This window comes from Schistocerca americana, chromosome 4 (genome assembly GCF_021461395.2).
Source record: "Schistocerca americana isolate TAMUIC-IGC-003095 chromosome 4, iqSchAmer2.1, whole genome shotgun sequence".
Taxonomy (NCBI): Eukaryota; Metazoa; Arthropoda; class Insecta; order Orthoptera; family Acrididae; genus Schistocerca; species Schistocerca americana.
Window position 1 is genome coordinate 668,789,831 of NC_060122.1, and position 22,721 is coordinate 668,812,551.

Genomic DNA, 22,721 nt, shown 5'->3' on the forward strand with positions numbered 1-22,721 from the left:
CACCAAATAGGTTGGATTCCTAGAGCAATTTAACTAATTTATCCAGCATTTAACAGCTGCCTGTCAATAAACTACAATGTGACACTGAGAAATCTTGACTAGCAGATGTTATCAAACTACCGTGTTCCAAGAAAAGGGGACAATAAACACATTGGTTAAACAATGAGAGGTGCACAGCTCCTCGCACATTAGTAGTGATGTTTTTCTACTTGAGCATTTTTACTGGAAAATAAAATTATAAGTCATGGCTGAATTAATAAATTGTACAGTAAAATTCAATCAATATTGCACACAAAATCAGCTTACAGAGGCATTTTGCACATACATTGGGCCCCACAAATGCTATGATTCCTTTCACCATGCAGTTCAAGGTTTTCTCTAACAGACTGAGCTGAAATCTAGAAGTCAATATTTTTCATCTTTCAGAATCCTTTCAGTGATAATCACACACAGCAAATATTTTGAACCATCATTCTTAAACACAGAATTAAGCTTAATAATAGTTTTTATATAAATATAAATATGTCGTTGTTGTTGTGGTCTTCAGTCCTGAGACTGGTTTGATGCAGCTCTCCATGCTACTCTATCCTGTGCAAGCTTCTTCATCTCCCAGTACTTACTGCAACCTACATCCTTCCGAATCTGCTTAGTGTATTCATCTCTTGGTCTCCCTCTACGATTTTTACCCTCCACGCTGCCCTCCAATACTAAATTGGTGATCCCTTGATGCCTCAGAACATGTTCTACCAACCGATCCCTTCTTCTGGTCAAGTTGTGCCACAAACTCCTCTTCTCCCCAATCCTATTCAATACTTCCTCATTAGTTATGTGATCTACCCATCTAATCTTCAGCATTCTTCTGTAGCACCACATTTCGAAAGCTTCTATTCTCTTCTTGTCCAAACTATTTATCGTCCATGTTTCACTTCCATACATGGCTACACTCCATACAAATACTTTCAGAAATGACTTCCTGACACTTAAATCTATACTCGATGTTAACAAATTTCTCTTCTTCAGAAACACTTTCCTTGCCATTGCCAGTCTACATTTCATATCCTCTCTACTTCGACCATCATCAGTTATTTTGCTCCCCAAATAGCAAAACTCCTTTAGTACTTGAAGTGTCTCATTTCCTAATCTAATTCCCTCAGCATCACCCGACTTAATTCGACTACATTCCATTATCCTCGTTTTGTTTTTGTTGATGTTCATCTTATATCCTCCTTTCAAGACGCTATCCATTCCGTTCAACTGCTCTTCCAAGTCCTTTGCTGTCTCTGACAGAATTACAATGTCATCGGCGAACCTCAAAGTTCTTATTTCTTCTCCATGGATTTCAATATCTACTCTGAATTTTTCTTTTGTTTCCTTTACTGCTTGCTCAATATACAGATTGAATAACATCGGGGAGAGGCTACAACCCTGTCTTCGTCCCTTCCCAACAACTGCTTCCCTTTCATGTCCCTCAACTCTTATAACTGCCATCTGGTTTCTGTACAAATTGTAAATAGCCTTTCGCTCCCTGTATTTTACCCCTGCCGCCTTCAGAATTTGAAACAGTATATTCCAGTCAACATTGTCAAAAGCTTCCTCTAAGTCTACAAATGCTAGAAACGTAGGTTTGCCTTTCCTTAATCTTTCTTCTAAGATAAGTCATAAGGTCAGTATTGCCTCACGTGTTCCAGTATTTCTATGGAATCCAAACTGATCTTCCCCGAGGTCGGCTTCTACTAGTTTTTCCATTCGCCTGTAAAGAAGTGGTTCTCTTATCTCCAAAGGTCTCTTTAATTTGCTGTAGGCAGTATCTATCTTACCCCTAGTGAGATAAGCCTCTACATCCTTACATTTGTCCTCTAGCCATCCCTGCTTAGCCATTTTGCACTTCCTGTCGATCTCATTTTTGAGACGTTTGTACTCCTTTTTGCCTGCTTCATTTACTGCATTTTTATATTTTCTCCTTTCATCAATTAAATTCAATATTTCTTCTGTTACCCAAGGATTTCTACTAGCCCTCGTCTTTTTACCTACTTGATCCTCTGCTGCCTTCACTACTTCATCCCTCAGAGCTACCCATTCTTCTTCTACTGTATTTCTTTCCCCCATTCCTGTCAATTGTTCCCTTGTGCTCTCCCTGAAACTCTGTACAACCTCTGGTTCTTTCAGTTTATCCAGGTCCCATCTCCTTAAGTTCCCACCTTTTTGCAGTTTCTTCAGTTTTAATCTACAGGTCATAACCAATAGATTGTGGTCAGAGTCCACATCTGCCCCTGGAAATGTCTTACAATTTAAAACCTGGTTCCTAAATCTCTGTCTTACCATTATATAATCTATCTGATACCTTTTAGTATCTCCAGGGTTCTTCCATGTATACAACCTTCTTTCATGATTCTTAAACCAAGTGTTAGTTATGATTATGTTGTGCTCTGTGCAAAATTCTACCAGGCGGCTTCCTCTTTCATTTCTTAGCCCCAATCCATATTCACCTACTATGTTTCCTTCTGTCCCTTTTCCTACACTCGAATTCCAGTCACCCATGACTATTAAATTTTCATCAGCCTTCACTATCTGAATAATTTCTTTTATCTCATCATACATTTCTTCAATTTCTTCGTCATCTGCAGATGAGAGAAACATAAAAATCAAATGTTTGTAGCTATATGCATATGAGAAAAATAGCTCTGCATCTCAATATTGATTTTGACACATGAATGTACAAATAACTAACTGTTTCAAGTGTAAAGTTATCTCAGTGTAACTAATTAAGCAGTTCACAAAATGATGACAGTGGCAAGTTCATGGTGGAAACAACAAACTAACGAATGAGAGAGGACAGCCAATCACACACCTTCACATGAATGATAGGCCTATGTTCTGTGTAATCACATTTTTTTAAAAATAAATAAATAAAACAGTAAATTCCACCTCCATGACTGAGCATGCAGTTAAGCAGACAGGATTTCAGGATTTGTTATTTCGCTACCTCACCTAACAGCTAGTACAAAATGAAGCAAATGAGAACATGAAATCTGGTTTGCAGAGGAATGGCCCTGTCTAATAGAAAGAAGCTTTGCCTAACAAAAATGGCATCTGATAAAAGGCATCTTGTGTACAGTTTAACATTGGAGTCTGCAGCCACTTAATGTTAGCAAGTGTTCGGCATTCATGGTGAATAAAAGCCATCACTATGGGAAATAATTACTCGTCAAAAGCACCAACACATAATGAGTAACTTAGAACAGAATCTCTTCTTCTACAAACATTAACAACCCTGTCTTCAATGTAACACCACAGTTTTTAGCCCAACGAGACAAAAGGTTGTGTACCTACCTGTTGGCAGAACAAAGATCTCTGGAACTGCAATCTGTACAAGCCTCTTCCTCTCAGTAGATGTATACATTCGATCATGAAAATGGAAGGTACAGAGCCTGCAGTTATTACTCAAATAAGTGGCATCCTTGTCAAGAAGGTCCCATCTACCTGCTCGCTGAGCCCAGATTTTACTTCTTTAGAGACAAAAGAAAAATGGAAAATGTGGATCAGTTAAAAAGTTTGAGAGAATACAGGCAGCATATAATTTCACACATTTATTTACCTTAAATATGCTCAAAACAGTGTGCAGTGTAAAGATATTTGCTAAAATTATCACAAATCACGCAGTACTTTTTAATGCAGCAAAGGAACATAATGGATCCAGGAGTGGAAATAGCACAATGGAATATTTACATGTTGTGAGTGGAATTAGAGAGAGGATCAATAGGTACAAATTGTAATTTCACATCTGGTTCAAAGATTCTGAGACGGCTTTAAGGCTCAAGTTGAACAAAACTGCAAAAATCCTTCTCGAAACAAGGCACTACTACAGCAGTAACTGTCACACACTACTTAATTACAGTTATCCATCTCTGTGGGATACAATTTCACAAGTTGCTCAAGGCTCCATCCAAGGGCTAATCCTGTTTCTCTTACACATAAATGATTTACTTCTCGATATCAGTGCCCGACCAGTCATGTTTGCCAATGATACTTCAGTACTTCTCAAAAAAAGAAAATGTGAGGGAAATTCCAGATGCCATAATAATACACTGTGAACAACCTAGATAAATGTTTTCAACAAAATGGTCTTAACAATTTAAAACCAAACAATCAAAAACACGTAACATCAGTATTGTACATAAAAATCATGTTATGAAAGAAGTTGAAACCATCAAATTCTTGAAACTAAACTTGGACAAAAACTTAAGCTGGCAAGTACATATAGATTATTTAGCTACTAAATTAAGCAGCCTTGCCTTTGCAATGGACACGCTATCTAATTTAACAGATAAACATCAGGAAAGAGGTACAACATAGTTACTTTGAATCTATAAATAGATCAGTTTGTGTGTGTGTGTGGGGGGGGGGGGGGGGGGGGGGGGAGGGGGGGGGGGATGGAATGCAAGCCACGTCACAAACCCTGCTACTTCAAAAAAGAATCACTGGAAAAATATGTGCTGCCTCTCCAAGAACATCCTGTCAGCCGCTATTCAAAAACTAAAAAATATTACCCTTTCCTGTGCTGTATATATCTGAGATTATCGTCTTTTTACACAGTAATCCTGAGCTAACTAAAGAAAACCATTTCAAACAACTGTACACCACTAGACACAAACTTGTCATTATTGTTTCCAATCACACTATTTTAGTTTTGCATTTTCTTTCAAATTAGTTCTCCTCAGCGCCTATAGCAGTTGCTATTGGTTCTCGCGAATGTGATATTCCTACCAAATATGACAGCTAGATATGTCCAAGATTATCTCTGCTAAATGAAGTTGTAGAACTGAGATGGCAGAAGTACTGTAGCAATTAGATACATTAAGTCATGCTAGGAACCATACTTTTGACCACGCATGTGAGAAAATGGAATATGTTACTAAGGGGTCATTCCAAGTCAAATCATCCAGGAACGTTAGGAAATGTCACCCACCATCACACAAAACCTTGAAATGTTGTGAGATTAAAATTCACCTGAATATATGAATATTCTCACAATTTAAATGTTGCAAGGCAAGTACTTTATCAGTTATGATGTAAAGAAGTTATATGGATTCAGGAACTCAGGCTTTCATAGATGATCTTCTTTCTCATTTAAAAATGCACTAGTTCCAACAGTTTTTGTAGTAGATGCTCGACATTTCTTCTTAATTAAAAGGGAAGGTTTAAGCATTTAAATGCTTGCTCCTTATAATGAATACCCATAATCTGTGTCTTAGAAAAGTTATAAATAATTTCTTTTAAGCAAACCTGATGCATGGATGTAATTATTTTTATGGTATTGCCTCCTCAAAGATTCCTTTGAAAGTTTTACAATATTATTATAAATATTTCTTTGTGTCACACAAAAAGAATCTGCTTGTAAAAATGATGGAAGTGTGGGAAAAACACAATTTGAAGAGTGTTTTAAGTTGTAATTTATGACTACCATGTCACCAGCAAATTGTTGAAAGGAGGGGAGGGGGGGGGGGCTAGGTTGGATATCCCTGGGGAAATTTTTATTTGAGAACACTGTTTCATTACCACCAAATGTATTGCATCATGCACTTCCTTCATTTTGAGTCATGTTTTCTGAGCACACAGTTCTGAGTTGTACTGAACTGCATCACAGATCATGAATTTAATTGTTGCAGTTTTTCAAATATTCATTTCCAAAACAACAGTATTATCTACTGAAAAAAGTAACAATAATATTAAAATAATAATCTGAGATACTTTCGCAATGCAACAACAGAAGAGGATGGTTTTGTCATTACTTATTCACTTCTTCGTTAGGCCAAAATACTTTGGGTTATTCATGACAAATGGTGGTTTTATACATCAAGCAATATGGAAGGCACAAGCAGGCAGCGTTATCTTGTTGGACAGCATCCTTATAGACAGTGCCCTGACAAGTTTGAATGAACCAATTGATGAAGAACAAGAACTTACATCATGGTGAAGCAACAGTCATTCACACTGTGTATCTGATTCATGTTTGGGTGTTAAACACAGAGACAATGTACATGCACAGATTCTCTCTACACAAGAAAATTTGCTGTGTCCATTTATGTGCCACAAATGATATGCTTTATCTGGACTGTGTGACGTTAGTTTAGAAAAGGAATAGGACTTCAAAATTAGAGGATTTGGCATTGTGTCTGGCAAAAAAATGGGCCCAAACTTATTAATGAACAACAAGCAAGTGACAACTTGCCATCAGATGATATAAATGTCACTAATGTGAAGGTACAGACTCCTGAAAAAGCTATGCTCAATGCTGGCTTAACTAGCCTAGGGCCCAGAAGGACCTACAGGGCATTTCAGTTCTTTGCTTCAAGATACAAAATGGTACAAGTTGGACATTTTCTTCTTCTAAACTTTGAAAGCACAAAAACGGATCCTGCAATACGATCTATGCAACCCATAATACCACTATCAATAAGTAAGACTGGAGCAATAAGGCTAAGCTGCAATACTGATTTCAGCAATATCACCCATGATTTCTCTGCACTTTTGCCACTGATGCCAGAATGATCTATGCAACCCAACTGCTATGTTGCAAGTTCATATACTCTCCTTGGTATTTGGGACTGTTAAGAAACAGAACAGTGAAGAAGGAGATGTTACAATAAGATCCATGCATCCTCATGAACCAGTTGTGCCCTTCTATTGGCCTGATGATAATGTTTGTTAACATCCCATTCTCTCATATTCCACATGAATGTGATATAACCAAGGCAAATAGCTATAATTATGATTAAAGAAAACCATCTGCAAGGTTGATCGTAGAAAAGTGGTTCTCATAAATAAGAAAAAATTTAAAAAAATAAATAAATAATTAAATGTTAATTATTAAAGCATCTAGTCATGTGTAACTAGAACTTGAATGTAGATTGCTGCATCAGCACTTTGTGTAGCGTTGACATGATATTGACTTCTGAGAAAATGTTTAAATGCTATAAACAAAACTCTACATATCATTGCAATCAGGTAATTCAGTTGACACAGAAGTTACCATTGTAATGACGTTAGTGTTCATGTGATATGTAACTCATGAGAACCTTTTATAGTGTGTAGTTTTGTTTTATATTGCAATTTTTTGTTGCATTTCTATATTTTATGCTTACTTATGCTGTTGATTTTTCTTGACTAGTTAACAATATTTTTATCAATGATACTTTGGGAAGAGTATACAAATATACAAAATTTTATATGGCCAATTCTTTCATGTTTTTGTAAACTACCTGTCAGAAAAACAATTCAGTGAAAAAACTGAACACCTACTTGCTTCATATATGTGGTGCTGTTCTTTCAAACGTGTCTGAAAGAACAGACACACTTTGATCTCACAGCCATAATGAATCAAGACACAAAGAAATGACCATCATTGATTTAAATCAATGGGAAAAGTTGAAAATTTGTGCCAGGCCAAGAATAGAACTAGGTTCTCCTGCTTACCAGGCAGATGTGCAGACCACTACACTATCCTGAGACAGTGGTCATCACAACTGCACAGACTATCCTAGCATGCCTCCCAAGCCTATTCATAGCTCTTCATTTGTTATCACATCAACATATTTCCATACCACCACATTTCAAATGCTTCCATTCACTTCCTGTCTGTACTGTTAATTGTTCACATACAACTTTCATCAGACACTCATGGATGACACAGGAAATGGATCTGAAGGCAGCAAAGCAAATGCAGAAATGAAGAACTTTCTTTCCAAATGTTGCTTTACCAAGGAAAATCCAAGAGTACCACCCCAGTTTCAATTGCCCAAAACATAAAAAATAAATGATATATATGTTTGTGTCAATGGTGTTAATAAAACAGCTGACATTGCTATATCAGGACATAGCTGGTACTGATCTTCCAATACATACTTTAGTGTTCCTAACTTACCTCAGTAATCCTACCAGGGAATGGGGACCTACAATTGAATGTGGAATCCAAAAATGTTGTTCCTGGCAAATTCTTACATAACTGAGGTGAAGGCTAGGTTAAAGACAGGCAAAAATTTCCCACTGTTCGACTGATCTGCTACTCTGTTTCGAGACTTGTGTTTTACCACCAGAATTCACTGAAAGTACTGACTTTTACCTTAGTGCCAATTTGTCTGATCACATTCAAGAATGACAACAGAAAAATAGCAAGTTTTATTACATGTGCTTTACCACCAGAAGTCTACTTTCACCATAGTGTCAATTTGTCTGATCACATTCAAGAATGTGAACAGAAGAATAGCAAGTTTTACTACATTGAAGCATACCTGGGCATTACACTCTTGTTACTTTTAGTTACTGAGAGCCCATAATCTTAGCAAATTAGAAGTAATTTGTGTACACTGTTAGTTCTAAAAAAAATAATTTTCTTTATTCTTTGTAGCATAACAGCATATAGAAGAGTATACAGAATTCATCCAGTTTTCAAACCAACCATCGCTATCAACCAATGGAAAAAAAGGAGTGTTCTAATAAAAAATAACTATCACTCAGTTCTTTGTTATTCATAAATTACATTTGTTTTGTTGGTCCTGGCTCAATATCATCAATATGTTGGGAAAGCAATTCATATATACTTCAATTAGATGGCTCTTTACATTTCCTTTTTACATCCAACATGATTTTAGCTCACAGATTATGCTAAATCTTCAAAATTACGAGAAAAAATTGCTGGCCATTACTTATTTCAGACAGCAAAATTTTTAGTGATGTCGACAAGACACACATAAAACTATACAAAACCATCTTAGCTTACAAAAATACTAGTATCTTCCATAGGGAAGGGCAGGCCACTCAGACCCCAGGATAGAAAAAAATTAGCATTTTATGTCCCTTCAATGATAAGGTCATTATTGACATAGCAGAAGCTCAGACTGAGAAAAGAAATTGGTCTCGTCCTTTCAACAGAAACATCCCACTACTTGCTTTGAGTGATTTAGGGAAACCATGGAAAATATTAATCTGAATGGTTGGCCAGGGACTGAAACTGCCATCATTCCATATGCCACCTTGCTTGGTACCCACCCAGGATGAGATACAACTGAGGGGTTACAAGGATAAGGGAAGAAAAAGATTAAGCCGGAGGTGTCAGAATCTCCAAGACCTCCCATTTCACCTTTTCTCCCCCTCATTCATACAATGGATGGGTTCTTGTCCACCTGGTGTCTCAAAGACTGGTCCTTCCTTCTAACCTTTCCCAAAATAATCCTCTTTCCTCCTCAATGAAGAAACTAGAAGCTTGGACAGTTTTGTGTGTGTCCATCAGAAACATTAAAAATGTCACGCCATGAAAGTAACTACCATGCAGGAATTCTGTTTCATAATTTTAGTTTTCCCACATGAATTTTCCTTCTGATAAGATTATGATAAAAGCTTTTCAGAAGTCTATAAATACTATTTAATTCTCCCTGTTCTGTTAATTTGTTGCTTTAGTGTCAAACTGATTATATCTGTAATGTTCTCAAATATGTTCCTTTTTATCCTCTTCAGTTTATTAAGGAAACAACTGTCACTTTCCATCTCCTTCAATTAGATTACTAGACTGTGCCATTATGAGTTTCCCCTTCACAACAAATTTTAAATGAAGCAAGTTTCCTCTAGAATACTATGAAGGAATATATTTTATTTACTTTAAGTGGATTGCTCCAGAAGATAATCCACACAACCCCAGACAACGGTGAGTGAAAAATACTCCTTAGATAAACACAGTGAGACTTGAACTTTTTTTTTATTTGTGTTTAAGACTATTCGAACTTATCAAACTGACCACTAGAAATTTCACTCTCTTTCATTTTGCATATGGCCATTACTATTTATTTCAGCTTGTTTGAATTGCTCACTTTTGCTCTTGGCAAGATTAGTACAAACCGTCTGCTGTGTAACCTGTTATCATGAGCACTGGGGTGTGTGGTAAGATTGAGTTTGTGCCATTCAGTAATAATAATAAAAGGCCCATTCACAGTAAACATTGCAACAAAAATCTTCAATTCTTTAACCTACAAAGCAGCAATCTGTAGCAAGGGCACAGCAATCAGATACATCTCTGACTGTATTTTTAATTCACAGTGATTCCTAATTTCTCAAATTACGTGTTTGGAGCTAGGCCTAGGTGAAATCTTTGCTTCAGAATACAGAACTGCATTCTCAATGCTAGATGAGGAGCCAAGGAATTCTTTTTGGGTATTACTATCATCAGTGTGTAAATTTCAGCTAAACTGAAACTGATTTCTATTACTGATAAGGAACAGCATAAGATGTAAATGTATCGGATAGCGAGTGTAAATAATTACAAGATTTTTCAAGAGACCACTGCAAGACAGTTTTCTTCAACAAACATTCTTAAAATGTTCACTATGCTGCAGTGTCCAAAAACTGAAATAACAAGACAGCTAGTGAAATTATTCAAAATAAGAAAACATACTTGTTTACACATACACAAAATACGAGATACGTCAAAGTGCAAAACATGCTAAGCCGGGCTTCATGATTTGTTTAGCAGGTTTTAGAGTTCATTTTGGCATGTCACCCTACCGAAACCAAGGAATTTTAAACGATTCACTAGACAAATCACTTAATGTGTTTCTCTGAAACCAGCAATTAATTTCTCCTTGCTTGGAATTGCTTAATACGGACCTCTGTAACATTCATGGTTCTAACAATTTGGCTGAGAACCAGATCCATGTCTGGCATTATTACACGTACATGAGAACCACAGAGTGCCATCTACTTTGGTTAGATAGAGGTGCCAGTCTGTCTGGCGTGGTGAACCTTACTCTTGCTTTGGTTAACTGCAACTTTAATACATGCTGCCATAGCCGAAATAATCACAATTTCAAGTTTCTCTTTCAACATCCTCCTCTGTGCAGAATGAATTTTAAACTTTCAAAACATGACGAATGTAACATAAGAACCAAACGTAAAATTTGTACCTTGATAAAACTCATAACATAACACGCACTTGACATCAATATTTTGGGATACAATACGCACATTTCTCATAAATAATAAAAATTAAATAAACTTCAATAATAGTTCAAAGTAACAAATGTATGTCCCACAGCCAAATTGTTGCAACCGTCTTTTTAAACAGTAGTTTAGAATGGCAAATATGGAAAACATCTAATAATGGTCTACTGTTGACAGTAGGCCCTACGCGAGTAGGTCTGGATGGGCATGTTAAACGTACGTTAACAGAGAAATCTTTTAGACGGTGCAATTACACAAATCAGGGGCAGTGCAGTGTTCAAGTTGTCATTAACATTAAAAGATCCCGAATAACAAGCAGTGACCACTACGTCATTATGAACAAAACCGAACTACGAACCAATCATCGATAGTCCTGCAACCGAACAACATGTACAACTAACGATTTTTGCGTGATGTCATAACAAAACAAAAATAAATGAAACAAAATGATACTGCTCTCTTTTCAGCAGCCATTAATACTAACACCACGTAACTAGAACTTCAACAATCCAACTGAACGTCGCCTTCAACTTTTTCCGCGGTGTATGGTGCAATGCGTCTTGCGCCTCCAAACGTTAAGACAACTTCTTGGGATTTTATATTCGATTTTTTTCTGACAACATAAACGTAAAAAGGGCATCATGACATGTTATTTTAAGAAGCACTAAAATTCCATTGAACTGTTGGAATTTTTGGCATTCTCGTCGTATAGTACATCCTTCTCCAATGCCTCATCACTACAATCATCATCTCCAAGCATTGTAAAATTAGCGCCGATCTATTCAATAATCTCAGACTTCTGTATACAAGATAATATATTACAAACATGCGACTTGTGCGGCACAGTCGTTGGAAAGAGTCACTACCTACGATGTTACACTTTGATCGCAGCAGCCATAATTTGTGTTTTACCTTACTGGATCCTTCGGAAATCGATGAGTAACGGTGGACGAAAAGTTGCAGTCAGGATACGCACAATTGTGTTTAAACATTCTAAAGAATTAGGCAACGCTTTAGAACATAATAATTTATAAATATTATACGTATACTAAATCTGCGCCAAAGATAAACACCCAGAGATACTAAAAGACGCTCTGCCAGAGGCATATCAGTTAATAGACAGTTGTACACGCAGATTTCAAGGTCAGAGAAGTCAGTTACAAAGTGCTTCCACAAAAGATAGAAAGCTTGGTTCTTACGATACGACTACACACAGTCGTGAGGAATGTGGAATAATATTTTAAATTCTCCACAGCTATCCGTTCACGACATTTATTTATTACTTCATTTTCTATTTTTCAAACAGGTTACCAATTATATTATCACAGTGACTACATGAATCAGCCGCTGAGTGGATGATTCGTGTAGTGGTTTCGAGATTTCACTTTAGGCCCAATTTACAGTTTCTCAAAAAGTAATGCAAGCCAAATTATCCATTAAGCATTATTTAAACCACCTGAAAATCAAAACAGGACAAGAACTGCTTAGCATTTAAAGAGAATAAGTTTGCTTTTCCTTTTATTGTGATCTGTTGTAACTGTTGTCAATTTCAACCAATTTTTTTTCTACTACTTGTTAATAACGGAACTACCTTCTTCAGTTGACTATCTGATACAAAAATGAGTTAAAATATCAGCGTTTTTCTCGTGGGTCTTGAAGTTATGGTTAAAACCAAAAGACGAGACGATTGTTTAGAAATGAAGAAAGACAGGTTACCTAGTTTCCCGTGAAAGCTACTTTTTATGGCGTATTGTGCTAGTAAATAAATTCGTTATGAATTTTTCCCACACGAAATGAAACTTTTTATATTGGTTGGTACTTTAATGGTAAGCATGTATGCCATAAAAATTTAAATTAGTGAAGCGATGCCTGCCTATAAATTAAGAATGCCTTTTTCTATTGTGTAACATTTTATCTCGATAAATTCTTGTTTTAAAGATAGGTAACTATTTGTTATGTTTAAAGGCGTACACATTAACGTAACTTATTCTCCTACAATATGCTTGAACAAGAAACAACAGACAACTGACTGAGCAAAGAGTAATAACTGCATACAGCATTATTAAAAAAAAAGGTACTTGGAACATATATAAAAGTACCTTGAACAACATACAACAAGACGTAGAAAAATTAGTAACTCTCCACACTCCTCCCAAATAATTTTCATTCTTAATTCTTAAAATTGTGTTTTTGCAGTATGTCAGCAAGAGGACTTGAACGTTCCACATGATTCCATTTTATACTCTTACCAATACGTTGCGGGATGAACTTTCGTGGAATGTCAGAATGTTTCTTGACTCTTGTTATTTTGCTTTCATAGGTATTCTTCAAAATATGTATGGCAGCATGAGTGTCAGTACACATTCTGCCAGTTCGTTCCAACCTGAACTTCCAAGTTCTTGTCCAAGACATCATATCCAAGATATATCATCAGTCTGAGAGATGGTGGCTCGGTATTCGGCTTCAGCGGTTGAAGTTGCCACAGGACATTGCTTTCAAGTGTGCCAGACAATGTGTCCTCCTCACATGATAAGAACTAACATGATGAAGTGCCTACTTGAAACAAACCCTCCATAATCAAAATCAGCAAAGGTAAGTAGTGTTGATCCTCCATAAAAGAATATTGCAAACTTCATAGTTCATTTTAGGTAATGAAAAATATGTTTCACCATTTTCCGATGACTACCACTGGTTTATTACTTAATCTACTGGCGTGTTCAACAGCAAAAATTACACTATGTGATCAAAAGTATGCGGACACCCTAGTCATTAGACATCGTGAGAGACAAGAATGGGGCCCTCCATGGAACCCACAGACTTCGAACATGGTCAGGTGATTGGGTGTCACTTGTGTCATACCCCTGTGCAAGAGATTTCCACACTTCTAAACATCCCTATGTCCACTGTTTCCGAAGTGACAGTGAAGTGGAAACTTGAAGGGACACATATAGCACAAAAGCGTACAGGCCGACCTCTCTGTTGACTGACAGAGGCTGCCGACAGTTGAAGAGGGTCGTAATGCGTAATAGGCAGACATCTATCCAGACCATCACACAGGAATTCCAAACTGCATCAGGATACACTGCAAGTACTATGACAGTTAGGCGGGAGGTGAGAAAACTTGGATTTCATGGTCGAGTGGCTGCTCATAAACCACACATGACGCCAGTAAACGCCAAACGATGCGTTGCTTGGTGTAAGAAGGGTAAACATTGGACGACTGAACAGTGTAAAAACGTTGTGTGGAGTGACGAATCACCGTCCACAATGTGACGATCCGATGGCAGTTTGTGGGTATGGCGAATGCCCAGCGAACGTCATCTGCCAGTGTGCGTAGTGCCAACAGTTAAATTCGGAGGCGGTGGTGTTATGATATAGTCGTGTTTCTCATTTAGGGGGCTTGCTCCCCTTGTTGTTTTGCATGACACTATCACAGCACAGGCGTACATTGAGGTTTTAAGCACCTTCTTGCTTTCCACTGTTGAAGAGGAATTTGGGGATGGTGACTGCATCTTTCAACACGATCGAGCACTTTTTCATAATGCACGGCCTGTGGCGGAGTGGTTACACGACAATAACAATCCTGTAATGGATTGGCCTGGACAGGCTCCTGACCTGAATCCTATAGAACACCTTTGGGATGTTTTGGAACGCCGACTTCGTGCCAGGCCTCGCTGACCGACATCGATACCTCTCCCTCAGTGCAACACTCCATGGAGAATGGGCTGCCATTCACCAAGAAACCTTCCAGAACCTGATTAAACGTATGCCTGCGAGAGTGGAAGCTGTCATCAAGGCTAAGGGTGGACCAACATCTTATTGAATTCCAGCATTACAGATAAAGGGCGGCACGAACGTGTAAGTCATTTTCAGCCAGGTATCCAGATACTTTTGATCACAGAATGTATACTTGAACGAAATATCGTCGCAAGGTACAGTAGACTCCCAATAGCTTCTGAATAGGCTTCAGTTGTTTGCAGTGGCATGTTACTGACAAGATTTTCTGCATCTGCCTCCATTCCACACTCCAAAGGTGTAGCTACTGGATTCAAATTAACAAACTTGGAGTGCCTTAGGATCTACTTTGTATGCATAGACTGATTTACAAAAATTTCCTATGCACTTATTTTAATTTGCTTCCTAAGATGAGACATTTGATTCAGATATACACAGTATAGTAAATACTAAGAAGGTTGTAACTTTTAATAAAGCCTAATGTCACCATATAATTTAAGAAATACTTATTCTGTTCTTTGAAGCTTGTTTTAAGGTATATAAACTCTTCTTCAGCTTGAAAACTCTGTTTGTACCATCTTTGATTCTGTCAGGTTGGTTCATGTAAATTTCCTCTTGCAGATCGATGGATAGAAAAGCTTTCTTTATGTCAAAAGTTAATATTCTCATTTTATTTATATCTGCAAGACTAAGTAGCATTCTAATTGGTTCGTAATATGCAACAGGAATAAATATTTCTGAATAGTCAAATCCTTCCTTTTGCTCAAAACATCTTGATTGTGATCTATTTTCGTAACGTCCATCTTGCTTTCTACGCAATATCTAGCGACAAGTTGAACTTTTTACGTTCTTTGGAGATTGTACACGACTCCAGTTTTCGGTTTTACTACGGATTTGTATTCATCAGCCGTTGATTTGTGGCAGTTTTTTTTCTTTCAAGGCATTTGAAATAGGATGTCGTCAACTTCGGCTATTGTACCTTACGTTTGCATTATTTCTGACTGCACATCCATTTCATACACTGTAAATCTGACAGACTGTGTAAGGTTTCTTCAGAACGTAGTTTTGGGTACGTGTTATCAGATGACATGCTGCACTCTCCAGAGACATCACAGAATGGATCATGAGATATCAGGTTTTCTTCTGGGTACCAGTATGTGATTTCATTCTTCTTTTCTCTTGTAGAAGTCTTTACCACCTTAGCTTTTTTTATCTTCTATTCTTTTGTCAAGTGTGACGTCATCAGAGGTATTGTCAGGAAGCTTTTATCCATCTTAAGGAGTCTTTGAAAGAGGACAGAATTTTAGACCATCCTGACCTTAGCCGACCTTATTGTCTAGGGACTGATTCAAGTAGATATGGTATTAGAGTAGAATGGTTTCAAAATTCAGGGAATGGTGAGGAGGAAGATCACAGGACAACTGCCCTTGCAAGCAGATCATTGACTAGGTACAAGAGAAATTACAGTGTCACAGAGAGTGAAGCTCTGATGATAATTTGGGTATTCAAAAAGTTCAGAGATTATCAGTAAGGAAACAAAATTATCATTTATACTAGCCACAGGGCCTTTATATTTTTGAAGAAACTTACACTAATGCATTCATTGTTGATGAAGTGGATAGTCTTTATGCAACAATTTCCCTTTGAAATAGGTACAAAACACAGTAGCAGATGCATTATCCAGGCTACCACTGGGAGAAAATGGTGATGTAGGACAAGATGTAAATGAGGATCTTGTAAAACTATTTCATATAAAAGGGGTTAAGGGAAAGAAGAAAATAGGAGGAATTTTTAAATACACGAGAAAGTAACCGAATCATGATGAGGGATGGAAGAACGTAAAAATGTACTTGGTAAGCCAAATTGTTACAATAAACTCTCTGAATACCAAAAGATACATGGAGGTGAATTGTTTAGGTGATGTAATGAAAATGTGAAAGACTGGAAGGTGTGATGGAACAGTGCATACATAGATAATATAAGCGATTACATCAATTTGAGTTTTGCACATGTAGGTACTAAGAAGTATATACTAAAACTAAGAGAGTGTGTATTTTTGACAACATTGTAAGGGGGATAAATAACCATATAACATGTGTGACAAATGTCAGAGAGCCAGTTTCAGAAGTATTTTCTAAATTTAAAAGACTCTGTTGCTTTTTTAATGCAACTGGCAAAGTGATTCTGACTAAGTTAGAGAAAAGGACTAGTTTGTGATATTTGGTAAACCAAAAGCCATACTTTCTGATAGCAGGTCACAGTTTGAATGTAAAAATGGAAAGAAGGTCTCACAAGCCATGGGATAACAGTAATATTTTGAATACTTGCAAGGGGGATAAAATGTAATATATAATGGAATCTTATTAATAATTGCTGCTTAAATAATCAAAAAAGCAATTTTGAAAGAATAATTGAAAAATTTGATGGTATACATATCCTGAGTGGACCTTAACTGGCACTAATACCAACAGACCTTCAATATTCAATACCTATATTTAGTACTTAACTTTATGTACTTCTTTTTCTTGTTACCAGTGTAGTGCGTAGAGCTTGGTATGACAGTTATGGTTCCAGATTGCCTCCCCCCTCTCCCTACACAAATTCTTCTTGTCTCCTTTGATCCTCTTGATGCAGGATTCTCGGCGCTGGCGAAATGATGAACAGATGGTTTTTTAATAAACTTCGTCTCCCAAATAGCGTTTATAGCACTTCTTTAATGTCCAATTAGAATACAAATTTTTGAACAAAAGAATGAGTGAGAAAAGAAAAAAAAATAATATTATGATATATTGCAATTGCCCCCCACTGTGCACTGACGTCATACGGAAGTGCACATTGTCTGAAATTATTTCTCTTTTTTTGGATTGATAACTCGAGCCATTATGGGCATAGCTTTTATTTTTTGGCCATATGAGGTATCCTATATGGTTACAAATTTATCTAGGCATGTCAGCTCCCTTAACACATACATACATAAATTTTCCTTCATAACAAAGTGATTGCTGTAAGCACATAGTCCCATTACTGTTAGTCAGTATCTGCCCAGTGTTTAGCTTGTGAAGCATGCTCGATGTCCGTTACCATCCCTGTTCACTTTCATGTGTTGCATACAAAGTCAGAGTGCCTGTGTCATGCGTTCTCCTAGTTCAGCGGCGTGATCCTTTGTGAAATCTTCAATGTGGTGGCAACTGATTTCCATGTCAGTGGTCCCAAGGAATGTATTCCAACTTGTCGCTCGCACTTATTCAGTGGGGACACCACCAGTCATACATCTGACATCCGCCAACAAGGTAAGTTTCTTGCCCAGGTTTCGTATGTTTTTGCGCTTTGATTTTGAGTGTCTTTCATACCGTTACATTACAAAAAAATCTTTTAGTGTCCTTTCCACATGCTATACACATAACAAAAAAGTACCACTACAAAAATAAATTTATCATATTCACTTGTTGATATGCCATTATCATTGCTTATATGCATTATAGTCTGTTTGTCATTTTGTTTAGTACATTTTGTTAAATTATAATCTCATTACATTGTTCAATTTCAATTATATGAGTACACTTTTTGCTTTCGTTTGGTTATAAATTCTTTACATAACACTCGTACAATAATAGATTCTTTTTTCCTTCATGGCATAAATTGACATACATTTCATTCGAATTCACAGTGACTTCTTGTTGGAGCATATTTATCAATTTCAAGTAATTAAAGAAGCAAACAATAGTCGCTACAACGGGTTCTACTGGCTGCATAAATAACTACGTGTGGGCTCGCCTCTCTAGCATTCTCCAGGAAGGATTTACAAACTACAGGGTTGAGGAAATTTCACGGAAAGGCATTTATGTGCTCAGATACATCTCGTTACAAGACTTCATTGTGATCCCAAGATCAAAATAGTTTGTTGTTTTAAATGCAGCTCAAATCTGGCGATACCAATCGCATCACATACTTATTCAGTGGTGAAAAGTACAGCTCAGTATTTACTTTTTATGTTCATTGTATAAAGAATAGCCATTTCATGTGATGAGGTATACAGAGTCGTATCATCAATATGATATTTTATACACAATGATCGTAAAACAATGTTTACCTAAGCAAGAAACATGCATAAAAATTTCAATATAAATCAGGTGTCTGACCCTTTCACGAGTAGTCAATGCTCACAGTAGTTAGGTACTAACCCCTTGATTATTTGGTAGTGCTCCACTTTTGTTCAGCATTGTGATATGCAACATGCTGCTACTCATTCTTCTGCACATATTTTCACACTATTACTTTCATACATATCATAAACATACAACTATATTTACCTGCCGTGCAGCCCTTTCTGATGTTTATATGGGACCTAACACTCGACAAGTATTTGTCTTTCTTCATTTTAGGACGTGTCGATAACTTATTACTAACTTAAAACTAAATCTTTATAGATAAGTGTACAGTGGCTCGATGGTCACTAATACCTCTTTCATATAATCAACTATGTATTCATTTACTTCACTGTGCAGTCATGCTATCACAAACTCATTTAATGTCATGTGTGCGTCTCTACTCACCTTATAAAACTGAAAGCTAAGGTGTATTATAGGCATGATGTGACCTCTTATTCAGTTTGCCACTCATATTGTACTCACTTGTTTACTTGCATACTTTTAATGTTTAAATTTGTAAATATATAGATATACTGAACATAGTAGCGTAACTTCAGTCAATATTTCGTAGTTTAGGATCCCTTTCCATGTATAATCCCTTAGCTTATCTGCAGCATTTCATATGTAAGTTGTGTGTTTTCCTATAAGATAACGTATAATCAAAATAAGCTGACATACCCAACACAAAAATACAAAGAGAAATATTCCGACAAATAATGGTCACTGTACCCCCTTCGGTACAAACTTAAATTTAAGCTGTTAGAGTATATACAAAACACTGTGCGCCTCCATTGCATGTCACCGCACAGTGCAGAGGCAATATGTAAGTACATAAGGAAAAGCCCCAACAAGCTAAGACAAAAATTTAAAACCAATGATAATAATTATTAGCACGGCCACTGTAAGCGCCCATAAAGATATATTTTGCTATGTCGGAAGGTGAATAACAAATGATAAAAAAAACGCCTTTCAATTTTATGTCACTCATTAGAGAGACTCTGTCTTTAGTTCTCTAGTGGAGAAGATGTATTTTTGTACGATGTGTGAGGCAACCATTTGTGTTGTCTGAATAATAATTATTATTTCTGCAAAACCATGAAAGTTTTCCTTTCTTCCGTGCATCATCTCAATGTCAGCGGCCTGCATCGCAAGAAGAAGCCCGATCAAGAACTAATGTTAAACACAGGGTCAAGAGACAATTATTCATTGCTGAAGAAGATGAATATAACCAAGGACACCAGAAGTAAGTTCATAACATGACTGGCTCATGATTTTCGAAATATGTGGATTAAAGGAACAGATAAATTATTCCCTGCAAAAAATCATAATAGTAAGTATGCCAATACTACACAAGTAATTTGTTTAATTATATATATATATATATATATATATATATATATATATATTTTGCACAGCCGTTGTGTTTACCCATGTTTGCGTGTATCAGTCTGTATGCTCCTGGGTAGGGGATTTTGGTAATCATTTATGGTCTGGTGTATAGTAAGTACCACTTATGGTTCAGTTTTCCAATTTTTGTAGATTTGGGATGTGTTCTAAGTAACATCTTTTGTCCTCTATAAAACTGTGTTGTACATTTCAGCTTTCTGTCATAAATTTCTTTCCTATATTTATCCCAGGTTTCAAGGTGGATTATTGCTTGTCATATTTTATCATCCATTGATAATTCCGGTATAGGTATCTTGGACAAAGGTTTTGCTCCTTCGTCTACCTGTCTGCAATTGATTGTCAGATCATTTGGTGTAAATCCAGTTGATATATGGGGAAGGTTGTTAACATCTTGTAAGAAAGTAGTGACATATTCATTTCACTTGGAATGTTTACAAGGTATATAGGTAACCCACAAATCTGTTGAATTCATTATACTCCTTTTCTACGGGGGACCCTTCAAGATGAAATTTGGATGCTATTTCCATTTACATCCCACAAAATATGAGGCATTATCTGTTAACATGAGTTCTGGTTTTCCTACTCTTGGAAAATAATCCTCTTTCATTCGTCTTATAATTGAACTGGTTGTAACTTTCTGTACGGCATACAGTTGTATGTATTTAGTGGAAATATCGTACAGGCCAACTATATATTTTACTCCCCCTTTACCCCTGGGATAAGGCCCAGCCACTTCTAACAATACCTTTTCTAGAGGTCTCTTAGCCACAATGGGATGCAGTTCTATCTGTTTGGAAATATTAGAATGTTTTGCTTTCTGCCAAACAATGCACTTTCTTATCATCTGTAACAGTCTTCGTCTAAGGTTGGGGAAACAACAATATTTACCTATTTCATCAATGCATATTGCAATGCCATTACGGCCCCAAGTATTGTATGTGTATATGATAAAATCATCCACATATTCCTCTGGCAAACACACATGCCATTTCTCTAGTTTGGGAGGTTTCCTATGGAACAAAACACCTTTGTGAATAGTGAAATACCTTTTTTAATTTTTCATTGCCATAATGCGCCGTTTTGCTCTTACCTTACTCCAGCGTCTGTCTTCCTGGTGTAATTGCTCCAAATATTGGCACATGTGGACATAGTATGGTTGCAGTGTTTTGTCTTCCATCAACATAGCTCTTATTTCATCTTAATCCACTAAAATATCGTTGAATTCCTCTAAGCCTTGTGGTAGTCGAGGAAAAGCATAAGCTATTATGTTTTGATTTCCTTTTTTGCATAGGTTTCAAGATCGAATTTTTGAAGCTACATACACCAACTGACTATCCATTGTATAGCAATTTACAAGTTAACTAAAACGCTAGGGACTGATGGTGACAGTACACTTTTGTGTGTTTACCCCAAAGGAAATATTCAAACTTTTTAAAGAACCAAATTACAGCCAAACCCTCTAATTCTGTGACTGAATATGAACGTTCAGCTTCGGATAAGGTGCGACTGGAGAAGCTAAATACTTGAGGTATAATATTTCCCTCTTCTTCTACCATTAAAAAAGGCATGTACCCAGACCGTGAGACGATGCGTTGGCGCATAAACAAAAATCAATCTTCATGTCTGGTTGAGATAAAAAACAAGCATTTAATAGGGCCCTCTTGATGTTTTCGATATTGGTTCGACATTTCTTGTCCCATATCCAAGGTCTATTTTTCCACAGAAGATTGAGTAGAGTATCACTCTTCATAAGTTGGTTATGGGTGAATTTCCTGAAAAATGACACTAGGCCTATGTATGCCTTTAATTGTCTCTTATTTTAGGGAATAGGGCAGTTCCTAATGAGATCAAGTTTTTAAGGATCTAGCAGTATGCCTTCCGAAGAGATTATGTGTCCTAAAAATTTTACCTTTTATGGTCCAAAATTGGACTTCTTGAGATTTGCTGTTACTCCATATTCAGAGAAACGGCTCAATACTTTTTCAATTAATCTTAAATGTTCTACCCAAGTGGGTGTAGCGACTAAAAGGTCGTCCATGTATACTGTTAACTTACTTAAAAGTTTGGGCCCTAGCACTCTGTCAACTGCACAGATAAATACACCTACACTTCCGTTCAGTCCAAATGGTAAAACTGGAAATTCGAAGCTCCTGCCCCCACATACGAAGGTGGTATACTACCGACTCTCTTCGTGTACTGTTATTTGCCAATATGAGCACCACAGGGCGATTATAGTAAGTAATTTAGCATTATGGAATTTCATAAGCTGTTTCTTTAAATTGTCTGGATATGTAGAATAATCTTATTAATGTTACATTTGTCGAGGACCAAGCGCACCTTGCCATCTGGCTTACTCACAGCCAAGAGAGGACTACAACATGGGGAAATTAATGGTTGTATTATGTCTCATTCAAGCATCTTGTTAATCTCTTTTCTTACTGCTTC

The 22,721-nt window shown here is 36.8% G+C and overlaps 1 protein-coding gene across 4 annotated transcripts in view; it reads right to left on the bottom strand.

Annotated features, from left to right (window-relative positions):
- The window catches only part of LOC124612678 (zinc finger protein 250-like), a 154,648-nt gene extending 142,558 nt beyond the window's left edge, over positions 1-12,090 (bottom strand). For 2 of the 4 annotated variants that reach the window (XM_047141004.1, XM_047141003.1), the window contains exons 1-2: positions 11,899-12,090; positions 3,331-3,506 (exon numbers count right to left, since the gene is read on the bottom strand). In XM_047141004.1, the coding sequence (XP_046996960.1) occupies positions 3,331-3,506; positions 11,899-11,978 (256 nt within the window). In that variant the 5' untranslated portion in view covers positions 11,979-12,090. Of the gene's footprint in view, positions 1-3,330; positions 3,507-11,470; positions 11,793-11,812; positions 11,844-11,898 lie in introns of those variants that run through there. The other 2 variants (XM_047141006.1, XM_047141005.1) reach the window with 2 other exon arrangements.
- Positions 12,091-22,721: the final 10,631 nt, after the last annotated feature.